Source organism: Lissotriton vulgaris, unplaced genomic scaffold (assembly GCF_964263255.1).
Source record: "Lissotriton vulgaris unplaced genomic scaffold, aLisVul1.2 SCAFFOLD_532, whole genome shotgun sequence".
Classification (NCBI taxonomy): Eukaryota; Metazoa; Chordata; class Amphibia; order Caudata; family Salamandridae; genus Lissotriton; species Lissotriton vulgaris.
In genome coordinates, this window is record NW_028245496.1 from 637,072 (window position 1) to 659,333 (window position 22,262).

Consider the following 22,262-nt stretch of genomic DNA (forward strand, 5'->3'; position numbering starts at 1 on the left):
GACTTCATAGTTTAATTAATTGAAGACTTGGATCGGGAGAATTTAGCTGTTCAGAGTTAATTTTTAAGGATGTTGATACATAGACTGATAGGTCTCCAATAGCCCGACCATATATTTTGCATTTTTCAGCGGCACCAGTATAGTGAATAAAGCCAACCAACGCAATTTCTTCTTGCAGCCAAGTTTCTTGCAAAGCAATTATATCACCGTTAGCCCATTTGTCTAGAGGTAAACTATCCTCCAACAGTCTTTTAGCATCCGCAATATTCCACAATATCACGTGTATGCCTTCGTTTACTGTTTGATTCACCTTAACTCTATTTGGTCCAGGCTCACAGGAAGTCTGGCACACAAAGGCGGGGCACGTGCTCAGGCCCTTGGAAGCTGCTCCTCAGTGCCCGGAAAACCAGATACTGCCTGATGTCACAGCACCAAGCACATAATTTCACATGCACCATCCACCACATGGCACTCAAACAACAACCTCCACTCCTGCTGCACGTGATAGGCAAAATGGAGGAACTTCAAAGTCAGGGGAGACCAGATGGAAAATCGCTGGGAGGCGTCAACTTCACAAACTGATCGTGGCGATCACACGAAGGCCAGAGTGCGAATCTATTCCTGATGTTACAGTAATTCTTCCAGTAAACAAATTAAAACAGCCATAGTCGGGTGTTAAGCACTGCAAAGGCACAAACAATAACAAGCGCTAAAAGACAAGCGCGGACCATAAAGCAGTGAAAGTTAGAGCAACGCGCTGCCATGCGCCAACAGTTGTCTATTGCCACTTGTGCACGTTTGGCGTTACCTTATGGGAGCGAGCATCGACAGGCGCAATAATTGCTAACAGATGGTGCCGCTGCTCGCTCCCACAAGGGAAACGCCAAACGTGCACGAGTGGCAATAGAGAACAGTGCAAAACATACACACGTTTGACAAAAGTCCTGAGCAATGCCAAGAGATCCCTCCTAAGCAGCACTTGCGCGCTGCGTAGGCGAGACCTAAAAACAGCTTCTGGCATGCTGTGGCAGTTTGTGAAGCACCCCCTTTCAAAATAGACCTCTAAACAAAACATACTATTTCATGCATAGAACTGTGGCTCAAAAACGAGGCAAAATCAAAAACAGCTTACTGTAGAATGCACAAAACACCTTACGAAGCCAAGATTAATAAGCAAATATGAAGCTTGAAGTAATCACATGGGTAAACGCTTTTACAAACAATCCCCTACTTTAGGTTCACAAAAGACAGAAATTTTGGAAAACAAGGAGAATATTGATTAATATAGAGAACAGTTGGGGAGGTGGGGGGCAAGCACGCAAGGAGAGACAGCTGTAAAACAAGCTCTCATGTGCTTCCCTAAAAACAAAACAAACATGGTCCCAATATGTTTCTGCAACTAGACAGCTATGCTGTTTGGTGGTCTTCAAGATAAAAATTCCATTCATGTGTCCGTAACAAGATTGAAAACGATCTCAAGCAAAAGCAATTTATAAGTGTGAAAATACTAAAAGTCGCCTTGGTGCTGAAGCTTACTATAAATAATCCAACTGTCAGGACATGCTCTGAGCTTGAACAAAAGGGTCTGTAGCTTATTTCTAATTTCTAGATAGAGAGTGTCTGAATTCCAGAGATAAAGAATTTGAGCAGTACTAGAAGAAAAGGCCCAGCCAACCTTGCCTTATTGCCTAATCTTTGGTACCTTGAAACGAAATGCCTCAGAAGAGTGCAATCGTCTAGGTATGGAGGCAGAGAAAACAAGTAGCAGACCCCTTGGCAATCTGAATCTTGAAGGCAGCTCCACATGGAACACCACATCCAGGTTCCTGACAGTCTTGTAAGGAAACGGGGAGCAGCCAATGGTGTCTGCCACCAGCCTGAAGACCGTTCCAAAAGATGGCTGCCCAGAACCATTACCTTGTATTTTTAAAGTGTAACTGCAGGCAGTTTATAAACCGGTCAATAAACCATTGCCCCAAGATCTAATTGAATGTTTACGCCACATCAGGGTTCACATCCAGTATGGGAATCAGTGGTCATCGGCATAACATATACAGAAGAGAAGGAATGAATCAATGAGATCTACGAGAGAAGCCACATATAATTTAAATAAGGTAGGGTTCCAAGAAGAGATCTGAGGGACTCCACAGATATACTGAGTGGCCAATGATTTAAAGGGAGGCATAAGGACGTTAGAGTGCAGCCCATTAGGAAAGACTAGATACAATTCAGTGCCCGTTTCCTAATTCTAACATCCTATAATCTCTCCACTAGCATAATACACAATGTCAAAGGCAGAGAGATCCAGAAGAATCAGAGCAGCATCCTAAAAAAGAATAATCGGTAACTAATTTTGTACTGCTACTAACAAGACTTCCAAGTTATGAAATGCCCTGAACTCAGCTTGAACTGGAACAAGCAGGGAGTGGTCCTCAATAAATGTGGACAACTGGGAGTTCACAAATTTAGCAGCAAAAGGTAACCAAGACATAAGTCTATAGTTACTTAGCATCCAGAGAGAGAAATGGGCCTGTATTGTTCCAATCCTTAAAAAAATAACCATATGGGGAATGCAGCCAGTATTGAAGGTCACATTTAAAATATGCACATGTCCAAATGGTCTCCAAACACCTAGACTGTCTGGTGGAGACTGCCTAGCTAGTAAACTAGAAATTTTAAAATGAGCTTCAAACATACCACACTGCCTAGAAAAACCTACATTAGGCAAATGCACACAATTCATGTTAATTACTTTCAAAGAAATGATTGTTTTTGCAGAAGTTCAACTGAACCTAGTGAGCATTTGAATAGTGTTAAACTTTCTACAGGGCATCATCATCGAGATGAATGCACTTCACCCATGATACAGGCTCTCGCCTTATGTACAGGAAACATTTGCTTGCTAAACCGGGGTAGCAACAATGTCCTGTAGAATATTCATTATGCTATATCACTTCACAAGACAAGAAACTGCCTCATTCAGATCGTTTTTTTGAAACAGTTTAGAATTAGAAGTAGATTTGGTGGATACTGTGATATTTCTCCAAAATGCAGTCAAACACCCATCTTTGAAGACCCTGAAATTAAACATTCATACAGAATCGGCAACTCTGCAGGTCTGTCGAACATGTGAAGGACTGGTGTGAGATGTAAACTATCCTTTCTTTCTTAGGTGAGATTACCATTAGGCACATCGAAGCAGAGAGTGAATGGATTTTTCTTGCTATGGCTCATGCTGCTTCTGTGCTGTTTAATTTGAAAACAATTGTGCATATGCATACTAAGCATATCCACGCAATATAAAAGTAAGGGAGACTTACGGTGGCAATGCTCCTACTTTTAAACTAAAAGTTCTAAAATAAATTTTAAGAAAAGAGTAAAAAAAAGAGTAGCGGTCACCACCACATTCACAGTACTCCATAGAACAGCTGGTTAGTATCAAGAAAATCTTACAAAAATGTGAGATCAATTGTAATAAGAAATTGAATTCCAATGTCAAAATCAACCAAAAACTATTCCAGAAAACATAGGCCTTTTTTTCATCAGTTAATGTCTGCAAGCTCAACTGAAAACTGGTCAGTTTAAGCATCCATATTAATTTGGGATGGCTTGAACTACTATCTACTCCCTACAGAGAATAATTTAGTGGCGATGCATCCATAGGGGTGCTGGGGCGTTGCCCCACTAATGCCACATCACATGGCCTCATTCACGCGGCTTCCACATATTAATTAACGTTCGCAGTCAGTCTCGCGCAGCGGTTGCGCTGAAACGCAAATTGTACCGTCCGGGACACGCCCGAGGCTGCGAGGCTATCGGACGGTGATTGAAGGCTGAAGGGCATGGGTGGGTGGGGCTGTGGCAGCACTTGAGTGACAGACTGACTCCAACAGTACTGACAGCGCAGCTTTGGGCTGGTAATTTTTACGACCACCCTGGAACATGCGCACTACAGCCACTACTACTCTTCCCATTAGAAGAGCGAGGGACCCAAGATATGGTTCATGCAGCAGCCCGGCCAGCCCCCGGTCTCTTAAATGGGCGGGGAGTATCCCTGCTCTAGCCAATCCTGGGGCTGCTAATGCAGCGTCTGGATTGGCTGAGAGTGAAAGGGGTTGCCACTGCCAGCCACTCCGAAGGCGTTGAAGGCAGGCGCCAATGCGGGAGTCGGGAACCCGGCCCAGGAGCAGCAGAGGTGGCGTGGACCCGGTAAGTTTTCTTGTATTAAAAGTTTATTTTTTAAACCCCCCCCCCCACTGTGACCCCTCTTGGGTGTAAAGGACCCGCACAACGACAATGAGTGACTGCTTTTATTTGCTAAGGAACCATGAGACGGGGCAGTTTCCTTGCTTGCATCCTAGCTGCGCCTCTGGGCAGAACCGGATACAGTAGAATGGGATTGCGTGCATGCTTTCACCATAGCTTAAATCGCTACAATACATCTGTTTCTTGCCTGCACCGTCCATGTCCTTCTATAAGACTGGAAACCATCCACACCTAAGTTAGCTAAAGGCCTGGCCCACCTCTGCCTTTGAATTGCTGTCCGGACTGCACATAAGACAGCATTCTAGTCTATCAAGTAACTCCCAGGAATGCTTGCATGGACGCCAGTGCTTATTCACAGAAAATCCTCTGTTTTCAAGAAAGAACTGAAAGAAATGCAACCCTCTGAGAATTTTCTGTTTTCGCTTTTATCCCCACTCTCACCGGGCAGTTTGCCTTTTGTGCTGTGAATTGACCATTTTTCTTCATGAACATGAACCAATACCATACTTTTCTCCTCATTACACAGGCTGTGTTTGTCATTCGTTTACAGCCTATCCCTAGTGTTTCTAAGAGACTCACCGCCAGAGCAGCACAATATTAACAGACCTGCCATTGTTTGCGGAGAGATTGGGAATCCACTGAAGATGCAGTGTGAAGGTCACACTTAACTTCTGTCTCATGTATCAGTATCTGCGTCGGTCTATAGCCAGGAATCTATGTTGGTTGCAACCTCCGGGTTTATGCTGTGGTATTAGTTTCTGTGGTCACCAGGTTTTTTTACATGATCCTAACCAACCTCTACACCACACTTAGCACAAAGCACACCACAACAAGTTATTCCTCAGAAGGAAAAAGGGAAAGGTTGAAGGACCGAAACAATTGAAATACTTAGCGAGCACTTATGCTGCTGGATTTAGATTGAAAATCTGAGGCACTGAAAGAATTTGTGAATGACCTAGGTTTGAGTGTGTAAAGTTAGTGGTGCAGGATTCCAGAGATGATCTGGGCTAATCTCCTTTGATGCTAGTCTAGCCTGTGATTGAGTGGCGGCTCCAAGAACTGTTTGCTCTGGGCCTTTCACATGTTGTTCTCTATTTCATATTCTGAAAAGAAGGCTAAAGAATTAAAGGCGGTATATTGTTTATTTGAAAGTATGACACAGCGCATAGTGACTCAAGTGGATCAGGGGCCCTGGCTGTTCCTGGCGCTGTGTCTGCCTGCATCAGACTGCCAGCCAGAAGCCCCTCGTCTGACTGCTCCTAGGCCTTCACGAATGCGCACGTGCATGCCTGTCTGACTACCTGAGTGCCTACATCTGTCTGCCTGCCTGCAGCGGCCCGTACCTGTGATTCCTCTGCGACTTCTCGCATGCTTGATCTACCTTCCTTCATGCCTGCTTCTGGCTACCTCATGGTGCCTGCATGTACCTGTGTGCCTGTTCTACACGGCCTCAGTCTGTGTGCCTGCTTATGACTGCAAGCCGGCTGCAGCAGACTGTTCACTGCTGGCACCTGGTTCTTGTCGGTCTGCCTGCCAAACCCCTCATCTGACTGCTCCTCCAATACCTTAAAGGATGCACTGAAATTGCTCAGTTTCTTGTTCTCTGCATTTCCTATGTAGCCGAGCGCCGTCAATTGTGTGGCAGTGGCACAATTCTGGACCTCCTATGTTTGTGTGCTGCCAGATGTTTTTTATTTTTTACCGTTGCAAAATTGTGGTCCTTATTCGTTTGTGTGCTGTCAGACGTTTTTTATTTTCAAAATGTAATAATGCTATTTTCCACAAATGCCAATCCAATTCAACTCCAGAATATTCAGCTCTCCTATCCCAGTGTCTAATTAAAAATTGTATTTATGTGACAAGTGTATCATGTTTAAACTTTAACTGCATAACGCTTTTGTTATGCCCTTTCACTAAAACAATGCTCCGGTAAAAATGACAAGTTTTCGTTTTGGACGTGTTGGTAAGCGGGATGGAGCTTACTGTGACAGGCATCAGGGAAGAGGTCTGTCTCTGCAGCCAACCCAGTCAGAGCCCAGCTCTGAATGCCCAGCTCCACGCACAAGACAATTAGTTGCAAATGACATGTTTGTGTTCGTTTTCTGGTTTCTTTATGCGCTGCTGCTATCACACTGTTCTAGCATTTCACTGATTGCGCTTCACTGTCTTGTGTGTGTCTGGTACCCACGAGTTAGCTATTTTATAATGTTGTTGTTTATCTGTATTTTTTTCAGTGCATACTTTGAGGCTTGAGTCATGCCAGGTGTTTATGAGGGGCTTTGATTGAGCACGCAGGCATTAAGGCTAAAGCCAAACAAAGTGCCTGTCAGTGGACTGGCCTTTCTGCAGAACAATATTTGTGTATTGCATTTGCAACTGAAATTCTGTGGAAATGTGTGTGAAGGGGGTACATTGATTTCAAAAACATTTTGCAAGGCAAAAGTAGGAGAAATTAAAGTGCTTCTATTTGAGGGAGTGCAGTGCATGTTGGGGGCGGTGAAGTGACAGATTTGAGCAAGAGCATTCGGGGAAGAGTCAAAAGAGGATGCTGAAGAGGAAAGAGGGGGGGTTGAAGATATTCAGATGGACAAGATATTCAGAGAAAAAGAGGATAGATATCTAACATAAAGCCCACATAATTGAAGGTCAACAATTCTTCCACAGATCTCAATGCTATTTAATTCACAGACTCACTATTTCAGAATTTCAGAATGTAAACACTTTCAATTTTAATTGAAAGTGACAAAGCCAATAATACTGACAGACTTTAGGCGTATGTCAGTTGCTGTGCCATTTATCTGGATAAAATTACATCTCAGAGAGACACCAAAATACCAGTTTGATGGCACAATGTGGGAATGACAGATATTTATTTGCCATGTTCCTTCATAGGGAGCACCCACTTTTTTCATCTCACTTAAAGACCTGTCTGTAAATATTTCTATATGACTGGTTACAGCCAGCAGCTGGGGGTGCTTCCCGAAGTCTGGTTAGAGCATATTTTCCCAAAGTTAATGCTGCATGCAGTGCAATACACTGGGCAAGCATACATTTTAAAGGGCTAAAGTTGGCATGCAGAAAAATTTACATATTACAGTAACTGTTGAACAAATTAATGCAAGAAGATAAGGGGAAGTTTTTAATGTGTTTAATATTTTAAGACTATACGTTCCCACTGCTTAATAAGCCTTGCTTTATCGCTGATTTAAAATGAACCATTGGCCAATCTTTTTTAAATTTCTTTCTCAGGAGAGGGACTCTCCCTAGACCCCAGGTATGTCCATTAAACTTGTTCACATCGGTAACTATTGTTTTCTACTGGAAAGGGTAGAGCCCTAGCTCCTTTCAGAAGTCAGGCTTGCTTGGCAACCCAGAAATTCTCTGAAATAATGTATGGGTTTTCTGTTATGAATTCCTACAAGAACTGGATTTTTAGTCAATTTATCACAGACATAGTGCTGAAAATCGCACAAAAAAGATGCCAATTTTAAAAAAAATTCTTCATGGGGGAGAACCTCCCGGAACCCCCTTGTTATCGCCGGGCTCGCTCGCTGCGCTCGCATGCGTCGAATCATTCTGCTTACGCTTCAGCAGTTTCAAATTCTACCAGCCTCCACTGGAGAATATATGTAGCAGACTTCCATAGACGGCACATCAGTAGTAGGCTTCTGTGAACTTGCTGTAGACGTGCAACATTGAAGGTTAACTAGAACCAAACAAGATGCCCACCCCTCCTCCCTTCAACCCATAGTTATATAGCAGTTTCTTATAACGTATGCATGATCCATCTACTAACAACAGTCTAAACTGAGTCTTCTACAAACAAATGGATGGCAGACTTCAAACATTGACATTTGCATTGCTTTGCTGGCAAATAGGGCAAGTTACTGTATTAAGGATTTCTTAGCTCAATTCCTACACATGAGCATTCATACAGCTCGAGGCAATCTGCCTGTGGGAACAGGCATTTTGTGATGAAAGCAGCCCAATTTAGAGAATTTTAGCATACATAATAGCTATTCTTTTCTTACTAAAAATGCTACATTTTACACTGCATGTGCTTTGCCACTCAGCATTAAGAACTTCAGTTGAAGAGGAGGCACCAGTAATTTTAACCAAGGCCCAAACTTCAACACAAATTACTGCTTGTTCACTCATATGCCATTTCTGAGGAATATCATGGACACAGCTTTTACTAACTAAACCCATAAGAAGTTCAAAAATAACAACCTCCTCAGAAGCACCATTCAAAACATTGTAATTGATTATCAAGAGAAAGATGTTACTGGGGGGGGTTAACATATATGCCTGTGAGCTGGATGCGTAGACAGAGAAGAGTTTAGAAAGCATACAAGCGAGCAAATTGCACATGCATGCAATATTTCCATGGCCAGGTATACATATATAGCTGATGCACAAGATAACATAATGTAATGTAATGTTGCTGTTCGGCTCTTTTTCATGCAATTTGTTATGCAAATATTGTTCTTAAGAAGCCCTTGATTTTGGGTGCAAGCCAGAAGATATTCCTGTTCTACTGTGGATGCTGTCCGAATATCTTTTGATTTGGTTCCTTATTTGGGACTTAAAATAATTTTTGATTTTGCATACTCTGCCTTTGTGGCCTTAACTCTGTACTGCTTATAACTGAAGTTTGTAATTAAAACCTTTAACTTTTTATTGATGTAGATCTAAATTATTGAGAATACTTACATGAACATTTATACCTCTGCCAATTGATGTTTATGGGATGACTTAACACACAATTTAATCTGTGAGAGAACAGGAGGAGGTAACATTTTGGGGTATCAAATATAGGACGAACACATTTTGGGATACAGTACACACATTCAGCAACTGCAGAGGCTCCATTCCATAGCCAGTAAGTATCAGCATTCACTAACATGTAGATAACAATCAGTTGTACCCAAACGCGTCATGTAGCCACAACACCTAAGCTAAACCCAATGAAAAGGCAATTTGCAGTCCTTTCTACCAGCTTCAAACAACAATAGTTTCCAGGGTTGAATATATAATTTCTTGCTGAAAACTCCAAGTTCCTGGGTTTTTGCACAGAAATAGTCAGCTTCAGATCCCACACCGTAAGCAAGACAAAGACTGCATTGCGGGGGCGCGAGTTATAGTTAGCTCAACTAACCATAACGGACGCATTTCTCTGGTTTTGTACAAGTGAAATGTCCAACTAACTATAACTAACCTGAAACCTATGGTTTTGTCAGTGAATTTCAAAGGTTTTTTAAATACTAATTTCTAACTATAACGACCCTGAAACCTATGATTTTTTTCAGTGATTTTCAAAGTTTTTAAAATGCTAATTTCCAATTATAACAACCCTGAAACCTATGGGTTTTTCAATGAATTTCAAAGTTTTAAAAAAAGCTAATTTCAAACTATGCCTACATAGGTAAGGACAAGATGCCCCTAGGTATTCAAGCGCTATATAAAACAAAAAATAAATCAAATCAATACGCAGAAAGAAGCAAGAGAAATGCAGAAAGAGGCAACAGAAGTCCAGAAAGACAAAGAAAGGTGCAGAAAGAAGCAAAGGTGTAGTAATCTCTTCAGATTGGACCTATGATGTCATCCCCACGATAATAGAATGTTGATGTTTGAAATGCTTGTTGTACTGTTTCTCCCTGGCACTATCCTGGGAGCTGTGGAGGCTAACGGTCATTAAAATAAAAAGTCCACTGAACATTTGGTGTCAGCCTACTTACTTCAAATTGGCGACGAGGACTGACCGTTAGTGCCTCCACCCACGTGTGCATCCTCTTTTCTTTTCGCCCTTGTGTAGATTGGATTTATTTTCAACTCTCTGAGAGGAGCAATACCATTAGAAGATTCTAAAAATCGTCTATACACACACCAATGGGATCTTGGATCTCTGTGTTGTCAAGAAGAGGAAAAGCATACATTTTACCTTGGAAGTGGTTCCCTATGAAGTAATTATAACTGGAAGTCAAAAATAAATATTTGGTTGGTGTGAAGGTGCTACCTCCCTTCGCGAGTAGCATTCTACGTTTACTGAAACTTGCTTTGTGAAGATTGTACTCGTTTTAGCTTACCTGAAACTTTGTTTACTGCTTGCGTGAGTACGATTGGAGCCACATAATTACCACTGCCTGCCGATCTTTCCTTGTCATTGTTGAAGTGATGACGTCGTAGAATTTGCATCCTGTGTTGGTGATTCTATGCCAAGCCACCTCCCCACGTCAGCTGCTTTCCAAGACCATTCGGATTCCGTGTTATCTGTCTACATTTCAAGAGCATCGAGTTTCACTTTCCTGACTGTCTCCTGCGTACCTGCACCATTGAGTCTCACGTTACATGACTCTCTGCGCATGCGCGTTTGTTTTTTTTCTTCAAGTGGATGTCATTGCTTTCAAGCACTATTGAGTTTGATTTATTATGACTCGATGTGCATGCGCAATCTGTTTTTTTCTTGAAGTCAAGGTCGTCTGTAGTCTGCGGGGATGTGGATCAGTTCTCCTCGACTTTAAAGGTGAAATGCAAGGTGCAGTTCTGACGTGCAGTTCTCCTCGACTTGAAAGGTGAAATACAAGTCGTTCGAGAAACTTGGAGGTGCATTTTTGTTTCATTAGCTATTTCAACGTTTTTTTTTCCAGGAGTTACTGTTTTCACAGATTAAAGTTGCAAAGTATATTATTTGAGTTTGTGCAGTTCACCTCGACTTGAAAGGTGGAATACAAGGTGCAGTTCTGATGTGCAGTTCTCCTCGACTTGAAAGGTGAAATACATGGTGAAGTTCAAGGAATTTGGTTTGTGCAGACTCTCAGTTCATTTTCAAGAAATATCACTTAGTTTTTTTTCTGAGTTTTCAATCTTTGCCTCAGGATCTTCAAGAACATGTTGTAGAGAAACTGCAGTTTCATTCACCTTTATTGTATTCTGCTAGTCTAATTAATCACTTTTACTTTACAGGTAATAATTATTTTTTTTGTTTGTTGTGTTTCCAGATGGACATTTGATCATCTCAGTTTTTTTTCATCTATTTAGTGGTATAACCTTTTTAATATGCAGAATGTACAAGCTCCCCCACCCTTTTTACAGCTTCCAGGTGATCCACCAAATAGGTGGAAAGTTTGGAATAGGGCTTTTGAAAAATACCTTGCTGCAATGGGGTTAGCAGATTCAGTGCACAGAGGAAGCGTTTTATTTTGGAGCACAATTTAGGATTTGAGGGACACGCTGTTTTAGAACATCTTCCCCCTTTAGATGTAGTTGAAGGTGAAGATGAATTGGATGAATTTCAACAAGCTGTCAGGATGTTACAGAAACAGTTTGACGTAGAGAGTAGTCTGGTTGTGGCTAGACATACATTTTTTACAATAGAGCAAGATAAAGATGAAAGCATTGTTTCCTATGTTGCAGCTCTTCGCATACTAGCATCAGAATGTGAGTTTGAACATTTTACTTCGCAACTTATTCGTGATCAAATTGTTGTTCACACTAATGACAAAAAGGTGCAACAAAAATTATTAACTCTTAAAAATCCTTCTTTACAAGAGACAATTTCCATAGTTAAGAGCATTGAATTGTCACAAAAGCGTCTTTGGAATTGAAACCTGTGAAAAATGATGTTGGCGCTATAAAGATTAGTGGAGATAAAACTGACAAAGGGCAAGTTTCAGTAAACAAATCTTTAAGTGAGTCAAAAAACAACAAGTTTGTTTTTAACAAAAATGAGAAAAGGAGTAGTTTTTCCAAGGAATGTGTGTAATAAATGCGGTTTTGCTGCTCATTTTCCAAATTCAAGAATCTGTCCTGCTAGGGCTGCTTCCTGTCGCAAATGTGGCAAACAAGGCCATTTTGCTAAAGTATGTCATTTTAGAGGGAATGTGAGTTCTGTATATGATGAAGAAGACAATTCCAATGGGGCCGTGGGAGAAGCTGTTAGCTCTTTAACTGACTTAGTAGTTGTTGTCAAAGACGATTCGGAAGATTGTGTTGACCCTGTAGTAGAAATCCTAGTGGATGGTGATAAACCTCTTAATCTGTTAGCTGATTCTGGGGCGCGCATGACTATGATTACAGATGAGTTATTTGAAAAAACCCGGAGTGACAAAATACTTAAACCACCAGACAGGAGTCCTGTTTCTTACGAGGGTAGGAAAATAAAGTTATCTGGTTTTTTTTTAAACGACTCTTGTATTCAAAAATCGCTGTATCCAAGGAAAGGTCTATATTGCTAAGAAAGGGCTCCACATTTTAGGTTGGTACCATCAGGGTTTATTTGGGATGACACTTAGACCAGGTACCAAGGAACAGGTGTCTGTGGTGGAAGAACACACTCTTGATGAAACTTCTGCATTTTTGTTTGGGAAATTTCCAAAAGTTTTTTGAGAAAACTTAGGATGTATAACTGGATTCAAACATTTCATTAAAGTAAAAGAAGGTGCTGTTCCTATAAAACACAAGTTGCGAAATGTACCTTTCAGTGTTAGGGAATGATCTGTCAGTTGAACTTCGAAAGATGTGTGAATCAGGGGTTACTGGACCCATTTAGTCTTCCCTTTGGTTGTCGACTTTGGTCGTGGCGCGGAAAAAAAATTACAACCTTAGGGTTTGCATTGATTTACGCAGCCTCAATAGAGAAATCTGGGTTGATTCTCACCCGCTCCCTTGTATTGATGATATTCTATCTAAGTTTGCTGGTGCTAAGTTCTTTCAAAAATCGACTTGGCATCAGCGTATCATCAAGTTGAATTAGATCCAAGAACCAAACATCTAACTGCCTTTGTGTCACCCATAGGCACGTTTCAATTCAGGAGGATGCCGTTCGGTTTTGCATCAGCGGCATCTGTATTTCAACGTATCATGGAAAATGTGCTGAATGGTGTCACTGACACTGTTGTTTTTCAAGATGACATTTTGGTCGCAGAAAAAACTAAAGAATCTCATGACAAGAATCTTCTTGTGTATTGGAAAGGTTAAAATATAGAGGTATTGTAGCAAACAAAAACAAATGTGTATTTGGTGTACAATCAATCAAGTATTTGGGACACCACATTTCAGGACAAGGAATTGTGCCCAGAGAAGGTCTTATTCAGGCTATTAGTGATGCTCCTTGTCCTTCTTCAAAAGAACTTGTGTCTTCATTTTTGGGGATGTGTGAATTCTACACTAAATGTATCCCTAATTTTGCGAGTAAGACTACACATATGAGGGAGTCGTTAAAAAAAAAGCCATTTTTAAGTGGAATGACCTTTGTCAAAAGGAGTTTACAGAGATCAAGAAAGAATTGGGGTCTTGCAAAATTCTCACAGCGTTTGATCCCAATCTCAAATGTACCCTTCTGTTGATGCAAGCTTACATGGTTTAGGCGGTATGATTTCTGAAGTTAAACAGGGAAAAGAATATACTGTGGGCTTTGCATCACGAGCTTTGCGACCAAGTGAACAAAACTATTCTGTAATTGAGCGCGAGCTTTTGGCATGTTGTTGGGGTGTTGAGAGGTTTAAGTGCTTCCTGTGGGGAAAAACGTTAATCTTTAAACTGACCACAAGCCACTTGTTCCCATTTTGGAGGGTAAGATTGTAAAAGATCATACCCCAAGAATTGCCAGACTCAGTTCCAAATTGCTGCAATACAGTTTTGACGTTGCACACATTTCGGGAGGGAAGAACAAAAGGGCTGATTTTCTTTCAAGGTTTCCTCTTCACATCTCACAGCAAGATTCTGAGGATAATTTCGAAGAGGAGTGTCTAATTGCTGCTGTTGATGCATGCTCATTAGGGTGATTTACTGAGAATTAATGGTTTACTGCCTTGGAATCTGATCCTGTTCTCAAAAACATTAAAGATTACATTGTTTCAGGTTGGCCCAAAGAGAAACACCTTGATAGTTGCTTTCATTCTTTTGCAAAAATTGCTGATGAGCTCACTTTGGAGGAGGGTGAAATGATCATGAGAGGTGAGAAGTTTGTTCCTCCTGAGTGTTTGAGATGTCGCATCATTGATTTTGGACATGAGGGACATCTGGGACAAACTAATACTAAGAAAAGGATTTGTGAATATTACTGGTGACCTTCAATGGATCGCCAAATAAATGATGTTGTTGAAGGTTGTTTAACATGCTGTTCAAGTGACAAGGTTGTTAAGATAGTTTCTCCTCCTCTCTCCAAGAAGTCATGCCTCCTGACGGTCCCTGGCTAAAGTTAGCTGTTGATTTTGTGGGGCCATTCAATATACTCCCAAAAAAAGTACAAATTTGCTTTGGTTGTGGCTGATTATTTCAGCAAATGGTGGGAGGTACGTTTTATGTCAGATCCTAACTCACAGGAAGTCATAAAGTTTTTTCAGTGTTTGTTTGCAAGAGAGGGTTTCCCAAAAGAAATTGTATCTGACAATGGGGTACAATTCACCTCAAGAGAGATGTCTGTTTTTAAGCCAGTCTGGTATCACTCACAAGCGTGTGGCTCTTTATCATCCACAAGCTAATGGTTTCATTGAGCGCAATAACCGTATTCTTGTGGAATGTATTCAATGGGCTGTTTCTTCAAAAATTGAGATAAAAGAAACAGTACAAAGTATGCTTTGGGCACATCGCACGACTCCAAGTACGGTTACTGGTTCAAGTCCTTTTAAACTTCTTAGGAGCCTCTTTTCATTTATGTCCTGCTTGGATGAAAACATGGGGTTCACTCATTAAGAGGGGTACGCCTGATGACTTAGTTTGTTCTCCTAAACAGTTGCTCTCATGCAATTTGAAACACTTCAAGTCTAAAATTAATGTTGGTGATTGGCTCTAAATCAAGTTCCCTCTTAATGTACCTGAGGGGTTATCAAAGTTTAGTCCACCTGTAAGAGTTGATGCTGTTGCACGCTGTGCTGTAAGAGTCAATGTAAAAAACTGCTGGAATCTCTCAAGAGTTTACAAACTGCCTGAGAGAGTTGTCTCCCAGTTAGGTCTTGATCCACCTTCTCAGAAAGCGAATCTGGATTCAGCTGATTCTTCTTTGAAATATCTTCCACCACGTAGAAGTGGTAGGATTTGTGTTACACCATCTCGCATGGATTTATAATGTGCATTTCACTGTTATTCATGATTTTGTATTTAGCTTATTATTTTTTGAAATATGTTCCACCACTTAGAAGTGGTAGGATTCGTGTTACACCATCACGCATGAAATTATAATGCGCATTTCACTGTTATTTACTATTTCTATTTTTTTTTAATTATTTGTTCAGATTGGACCTATGATGTCGTCCCCATAACAATAGAATGTTGATGTTTGAAATGCTTGTTGTACTGTAAATGTAAATGTGTTGTACTTGTATAGCGCACAGCTACCTCGGACCGGGGTCTCCCGGCACTTGTACTCATACTGCTCAGAAACCCTTCCTGGCTTTCCTTGTGAAGTGTCCACTCCTGGGCAACTCCATGGTGAAACCAGGCATCCCTCGCGCTGTTGGGGCTGTTGTGGAGATTAAGCAAGCTATTGCCCAGAGTTGCAGCGTGGGACCCATGATTTGAATAGGCACGGAGGCGAGAATATCCAGTCAGAGGGATTTAGGAGCCCGAGACCAGCCAAGGCAGGAATCGAACCCTGGTCCCTGGCCAGAACTCTGCATCAAGGTCTGCCGCTCTAACCATTGAGCCACACTCCTCCACACTGTTTCTCCCTGGCACTATCCTGGGAGCTGTGGAGGCTAACGGTCATTAAACTAAAAGGTCTACTGAACATTTGGTGTCAGCCTACTTACTTCAAAAGGATATGCAGAAAGAACCAACAGAGGGACAGAAAGAGGCCTTTTGCAAAGTCATCCTGTGCCCCCAACATTTTGCTGACGGGTACTGGTGGTAACTGAATCTGACTAACCAGGCCTAGAGCCAGTGCTAGGCTAAAAGACACTTAGATTACAGTGAAAACACCTACTTACACTAGGGTACACTATGGGTTGAGGAACCCTTGTGATTGGCATGGCCCCCCCCATGTAGGGCCCTAGTACATAATAGGGCAGGGGGATTAAAAATAACTCTAAGTCACAGGTGCAGAAAGATGCTACTTTAAATAGTAGTTGTGTTTGCATAGTGATAGAGAAAGGGTGCTGGGTCTCCGACCAGCGCTCAGGAATTCCGCTGCATAGGACTTACAATGGGTACCAGGAGGGCTTCATGACCCCCAAAGTCCTTCAGGAGTAAAGTAGACTTTAGCCCCCATCCCGTAGTCTGCCAGGAGGCGCGTTTGCAGTGTGGTGGAGAAAGGGAACTTGGCCTCCGAAGACGTCTTGGCAATCCTACTGTGTGGGACTTATGGAGGTAACAAGAAGGGTAGTTTGCCCCAAAGGACATCCGTGGGAGCCAACTACCCCTCCGATTACCTCCAGTAAGTACCACACATCAGGATTGCTACATTCTCATACCATGCCACACCCCCTTTGCTCACCACTCTGAAAACATGCTCCCTGGCGCGCTCTTGGATGGAGATTGAAGTCCCCTTCACTGATGGGGGTCCTTGAGGGCCAACTAGCCTACCTCTTACCTCCAGTAAGCCCCACACAATGGGATTGCTGAGAGGTGGACACAGGCCACACCCCTTTTCTCCACCACTCTGCAAACGCACCTTGAGGATCCCTGGAGGCTAACTAGACCACCAGGTACCTTCAGTCAGTCCCACACATCTGGATTGCCGAGGCCATGCCCCCTTTTTACACCACTCTGCAATTGCACTTCCTGGTGCACTACTGCTCGGGTGATGAAAATCCACTTGTGTCCTGAGGCCCCCCTTTTTTCTCTGCCCCGGCTTGACGAATCACCCCAAAACTTTCAGGACAGGAGGTGACCTGAATGAACTATTAGTTTTGAAATTTTGTGAAGAATCGTCAAACGGCGCTAAAAATATTGGCAAAAGAAAAAACGCTGTAGATGATATTATATTTATATTTGTGCAATCAATTCCTCGTTTCCCAAAATCAAGGAAGGCAATGCTTCTTGGAAAGCTGCACAAATTGCATTTATTTCAAAGTGGTTGTGCTGCCCTGATTCGTTTAGGCTACCCTGAAGCCTCGTTCACAGACATGCTCTATAACAATATAGCTATAAAAAAATGAAAACAAAAAAGCAATCAAAACAGCAATAAATACAGTGAAAAGCAACATTTAGAATGAACAATGTTGCCATGTAATTATGTTTTAGCTAGAGTCAGCACAGTGCTTTATTCAATAACATCTGGCACACGAAGGAAAACGTAAAATGCAACAGCCATATAATGGTAATGAATGGCCTTATAAGCCTGCAATAAGCCAGGGCTTCCATAACCTTACGTTAACTTGACAGACATTAGTTATAATCTGATGAGTTTTCTGCAAAGACACTAGAAAGCTTGGAAAGCCACTCACCGTTCTCTTTCCGTAGCCTTGAAATGAACTTCTTGGGTGGAATTACTCCGACTTTCTTCTTCTGAGTGGCTATGCTGTGGAAGAGGTCGGCCAGGCAGGTCAGAAGGTTCTCCTTCTTCTTCTGCTGGGCCTTGTAGGCCAGCACGTTTTCACGAAAGGGCCGACAGAAGTATAGGGCTTGAAGCACCGAGTTACAGTAGCACGTGTTCCCAAACTGTCAAAGTAAAGCAAGAAGTAATGAATCACTGACCGAAGTGATATTTACCAGACCGGAGGGCAGCTTTTAAAAAGATACACAAAGTGAAGCCTTCTAGAATGTTCTCTCCTATCAACATGTACCAAGCAAGGAACACCAAGTATAAATGTCACAAAGCAGATCTAGCAGGATAGGGATACAGTAAACATGTTGCGCAAACTAGCCATAACAGTTAGTGAATCAGTAATCGTCACAACAAAAACAAACTTTTACTCACTTCTAAGGCGGGAAAAAACCCACCCTCCTCCTAGAAAATTAAAACATCCCTGAGAAGCGCTGCAGGAGGAGAAGAGTTGTACTTTGGTAAAAATGTTGCCAACACTGCGCTCTGTGTTGCCTCCTGTCTTAAGCATGACAGATGGGCCACATTATAGCATTTGCATTAATCACCAGCAGTACGGGGTCGGACACATTAGAAAACGAATGCGGCCAAAAGAGTACTTTCTCCACTTCATTCACCGAGTACAGGCACTCCCCAGATTCTGCGGCCTTTCGATCATTCGCATTTGTTGTCTTGACACAGAGCAATGTTCTTTGGTGCCCTCTAATCCCAATTTTGTTTTTAAAGTCATGTGCGCAGAGATTCACAGCCTCATCCTGAGCCTACAACCGCTGCATCTCACAGAACCAAAGGGTGAATGATGGGTGTAGTGGCGACGGAAGTTGGGCAACACCATACTGTAGCCCCCCCTGCAAGTATAAGCATAGTGGAAGTGTCTAGCGTACGGTCAGCAGAGTGAATAAATAGCCCAGGAGCTGGTCGTGGTCAGTTTTTAAGGCTACCACTGCAATAACTGTGTTTGTGTGGTCCTTCACACAAGCCTGGGGCCTACCTCCACCACACTACAAAGTGCAACAATGGTCAGTGAGGGAAGCTGTGCCCTGCAGAAGATAATATGAGGCTACTTGAGTGGCTTCAAGGTGGGTGTACTGTGGAGGCTTCAAAATGTAAACAACATAAGCATGCCTCTATGGCATGTCCAGCTCATGTTCAGTGTTCCATCCAGAAAACGGTACCCCCTAGCACACAGCCTGAGACACTAAGTACCTGATTCTGATACGGGTAGGAAGGCTTCCTAATGGCATTGGCTATGTCCAAATCGATCGGGAACGTGTCTTTCTGACCGACTCGGAATGGTTTCCGACTGACCGAATACGATGCGTTAGGAATACCCCAATCCGAACTCGATGGCAATTGGAATGACCAAGCCGTACGGAGCAGAATCGTACGTCTCTACGGGCCACATTTCCAAACGACTGAGTACAATGCTGGATTTGGACAGCCTTTCGTGTCGTCCAACTCGAATTGGCAGTCAGAATCAGACTTTGTGGGCCCGAAGTGAAACCCCCTGAACCCAGAGCATTTCTAATCGGGCCCCTGGGGGTACCCATGGGTCCCCCTTACCAGCCATGCGCAGTGTGGCACGGGGTGCCCAACTTTCCCCAGCCACCCTTTTCTTCAATGGGAGCCTATGCATTTGGTCGGAACAAAGGCTCCTATTGAAGTCAATAGGAGTCAAACTAAATCGTATCTGGAAGCATCCAGATGCATCGTACTTGGTCGGTTGGACTCTCCCGATCCGATCTGGACCCATTCGGTCTGGAAGCTTTCCAAACCGCATCAGAAGCAGGCCCTAAATAGCAAAGCCTAGCTATGCAAACTCAAGCCCATAAAAATAGGTTTCTTTATTGTCCCTGTCTCCCTCTTACTTCAAGCTGCTGTTAATACTGAGTGATGCAAAAACAACAGTTGATGGACAGAAGCTGTGTCATACATTCACCCCAGTAGAGATCTGGGCCTTCAAGCTAGCCTGGCTGATGACGGCTGAAATGCCAGAAACCGGTCCCAGGATGCTTGTTTCCGGTCCAGGGAAGACATGGCTTTGGCAGTTCGGGCTGGACTGTTCCCATGAGGCACAGGGTCAGACTGATTTGCATATGGCCATGTCTGAACTGGGGTGGCAGAGTGAGCTAAATAATGGTGATGGATTAAACCCAGATCAGTTGACTGGGGGTGAGTGTTTGATTTGCTCAAACGCTCCGTCCATCACCCCCTTTTGTAAATACTGAGTGAGGCAGGTATTGGTCATTCTTGTATCCCTTTAATATGTGATGTTCTAATGGAGTTTTCATATGTTTTCTCATTCTGTATCCATAGTGTTCCTTTTGTCCAGTGGATCATTCTTTCTGGAGTTCTCAACTAGGTTCACTTGTCGTTCATTTCTCCCTTTGTGGGTTTTTCATTGCCTTTGATTGAGCATGATTTTTGCTAATAAAAATCTCCTCAAGAAATCTACCCATGTGTGGGTTTCGATAAATTACTAATGTGTGTGAAAACCAAAATTACTAAAACGTGAAGACTTAGAAGGTACGACCGAAAACGTGCAAGGCTGCACGTATTTTTAAGAGTCAGAATAACATATGTTGAATGGAAGATTTCTTCATAGGGTTATTAATAATAATAGAATGTAAAGACATTTTTAATATGTGTGTCTAATATCAATGTTCTTATGTTTCCTGAACTGCAGGAATATTCAAGCACAAACCAAAAAAAGTATTTTATTCTTCGTGAAAGTATTGCAGGCCTAGAAAATGTGAAATGATCTCTGTTTTTCCTTGCAAAAAACATGTAGGCCTAATCAAATGTATTGGTTAGGGGATGTGTTTCCGTGCTCCTTTGTTTCTCTTCATGTCATTTCCTGATGTCCTTGTGAAGAATAACATTTACATCCTTAAAGAGCAGAGAATAGTATGGCTCTTTCATGTCTAGGCGAAGATTTAGAATGAAACTGTTGCTATGTAGTTACAAAATGTGTAAATGTAGTTTTCTTCTTCCTCTCTAGGAAGTTATTCAATTTTAGACAAATACTGCTTAGAGAAATTTGTAAAGTCATCATTAGCAGATGTTAGCCTCTCCTAGTTACTGACAAATAAGAGTGGCTTGCAGAGTTTTAACTTAGAGTAACAAAGTTGCGAAGTTAGTATAAAGAAAGACGCTGGTGGGAAAATGATCATCGGCTCGAACACATTCTGGTGACCTGTCCTGCATCCATGGTTTGCTGTATTCTGTGCCGATTCCTGATCTGGCTGGCAATCCTGACTACGGATAACTTTTCCCAAGATACTTTGCACATCATCGGCCGGTGGTGCTGCCCATACTATTCTTCTACGGCCTTGGAGATAGTTTGCTAGACTAATTGCATGCTGTGCATTCGTTTTCTCTAATTTACCGAGAGTTGATTACTATGATGTTTCCTTGTTTCTCTCTTCCTCCCTTATTTCACGCCTGAGTTTGAAGATTTCCGAGTAACTCTGATTGTAATTACTCAGCTTTTGTTATGCATGTGATATTGTGAACAAAGGGTTTCTTATGATTTGTATTTGTGTATGACCATTCATATTTTCTGAAATAATACCAAAAAGGTATCTAGAAAGAACAGTGTGTCGTAATTCCCCCCTCCCCCGAGTCATAACTTATTTTTAGGACACTTATTTGTCATAATATTGATGCATTTGTTGTGTAATCTATGAATAGCTGTTTCCTTATTACAGGTCCTCATGAAGAAATAGTTCTCTGATTTCTCGACTTAGTCCCTTTTAGCTCTACCACAGATCCATTGGAGGACCTTTGATATTGCTTTTGCAAACAGAAATGATAATGACTTATGGGCCCGTCATTATAGTATTTACGCTTCCTTAGTAATTGTAAAGGTTGGTGTGGGTTATTATAGCTTCTGCTGCATCACCTTTCTACTTCGCTACCTGATTAAACTACTCTTCAGGCATTGTATGGTTCTATTTATATCCTTCTACATTATAGCAGTCATGAATCAATCCCCTTGCTTTGTTATTCTCATATGGCGTGGCAAGGGGATCATTACTATATGCCCATTTGGCTGTGGAAGAATGTTCAGTTGACCAGGCAGCAGAAAAGGACAAAATAATAAGGCACATCAAAAGCCATGCAGAGCCAAGCGAGAGTAAGGAGATGAGCAAAGCATGGGTATGATGGAAGGAGTGGAGACAACATGACATTGCTGAGAACAGCAAGTGCAGAGGTCTCTCAGTTTGGTTTTACTTTCATACTTTCAATGTAGCAAGTGTGGTAAATGCGTTAGGGGGTTCCATTATTTACTGGTTATTCTTAAAGTCAAGAATGTTCTTTTGTCAGTTCCTTTCGACCCTGAACTCTGTCCATTCAATTTGGTTCAACAGATAACTTTCTCCGAACATCACCGATATGTCTGCTGAAAGATACCAAAGTGTTTCCCACTTGGTACATGGTGTCTGTCTATCACCAGGTGGTAGTTCACAAGGAGTCATTTACTTTAAATTTCTTTGTCACTCCAGATGGTGCA

General features: G+C 42.1%; 1 protein-coding gene across 1 annotated transcript in view; it reads right to left on the reverse strand.

Annotated features, from left to right (window-relative positions):
- The window catches only part of LOC147666400 (ubiquitin carboxyl-terminal hydrolase 46), a 186,355-nt gene that overhangs the window by 118,275 nt on the left and 45,818 nt on the right, over nt 1–22,262 (reverse strand). The window contains exon 3 of the mRNA XM_086949090.1: nt 17,649–17,862. Coding sequence (XP_086805216.1) covers nt 17,649–17,862 — 214 coding nt within the window. The remainder of the gene's footprint in view (nt 1–17,648; nt 17,863–22,262) is intronic.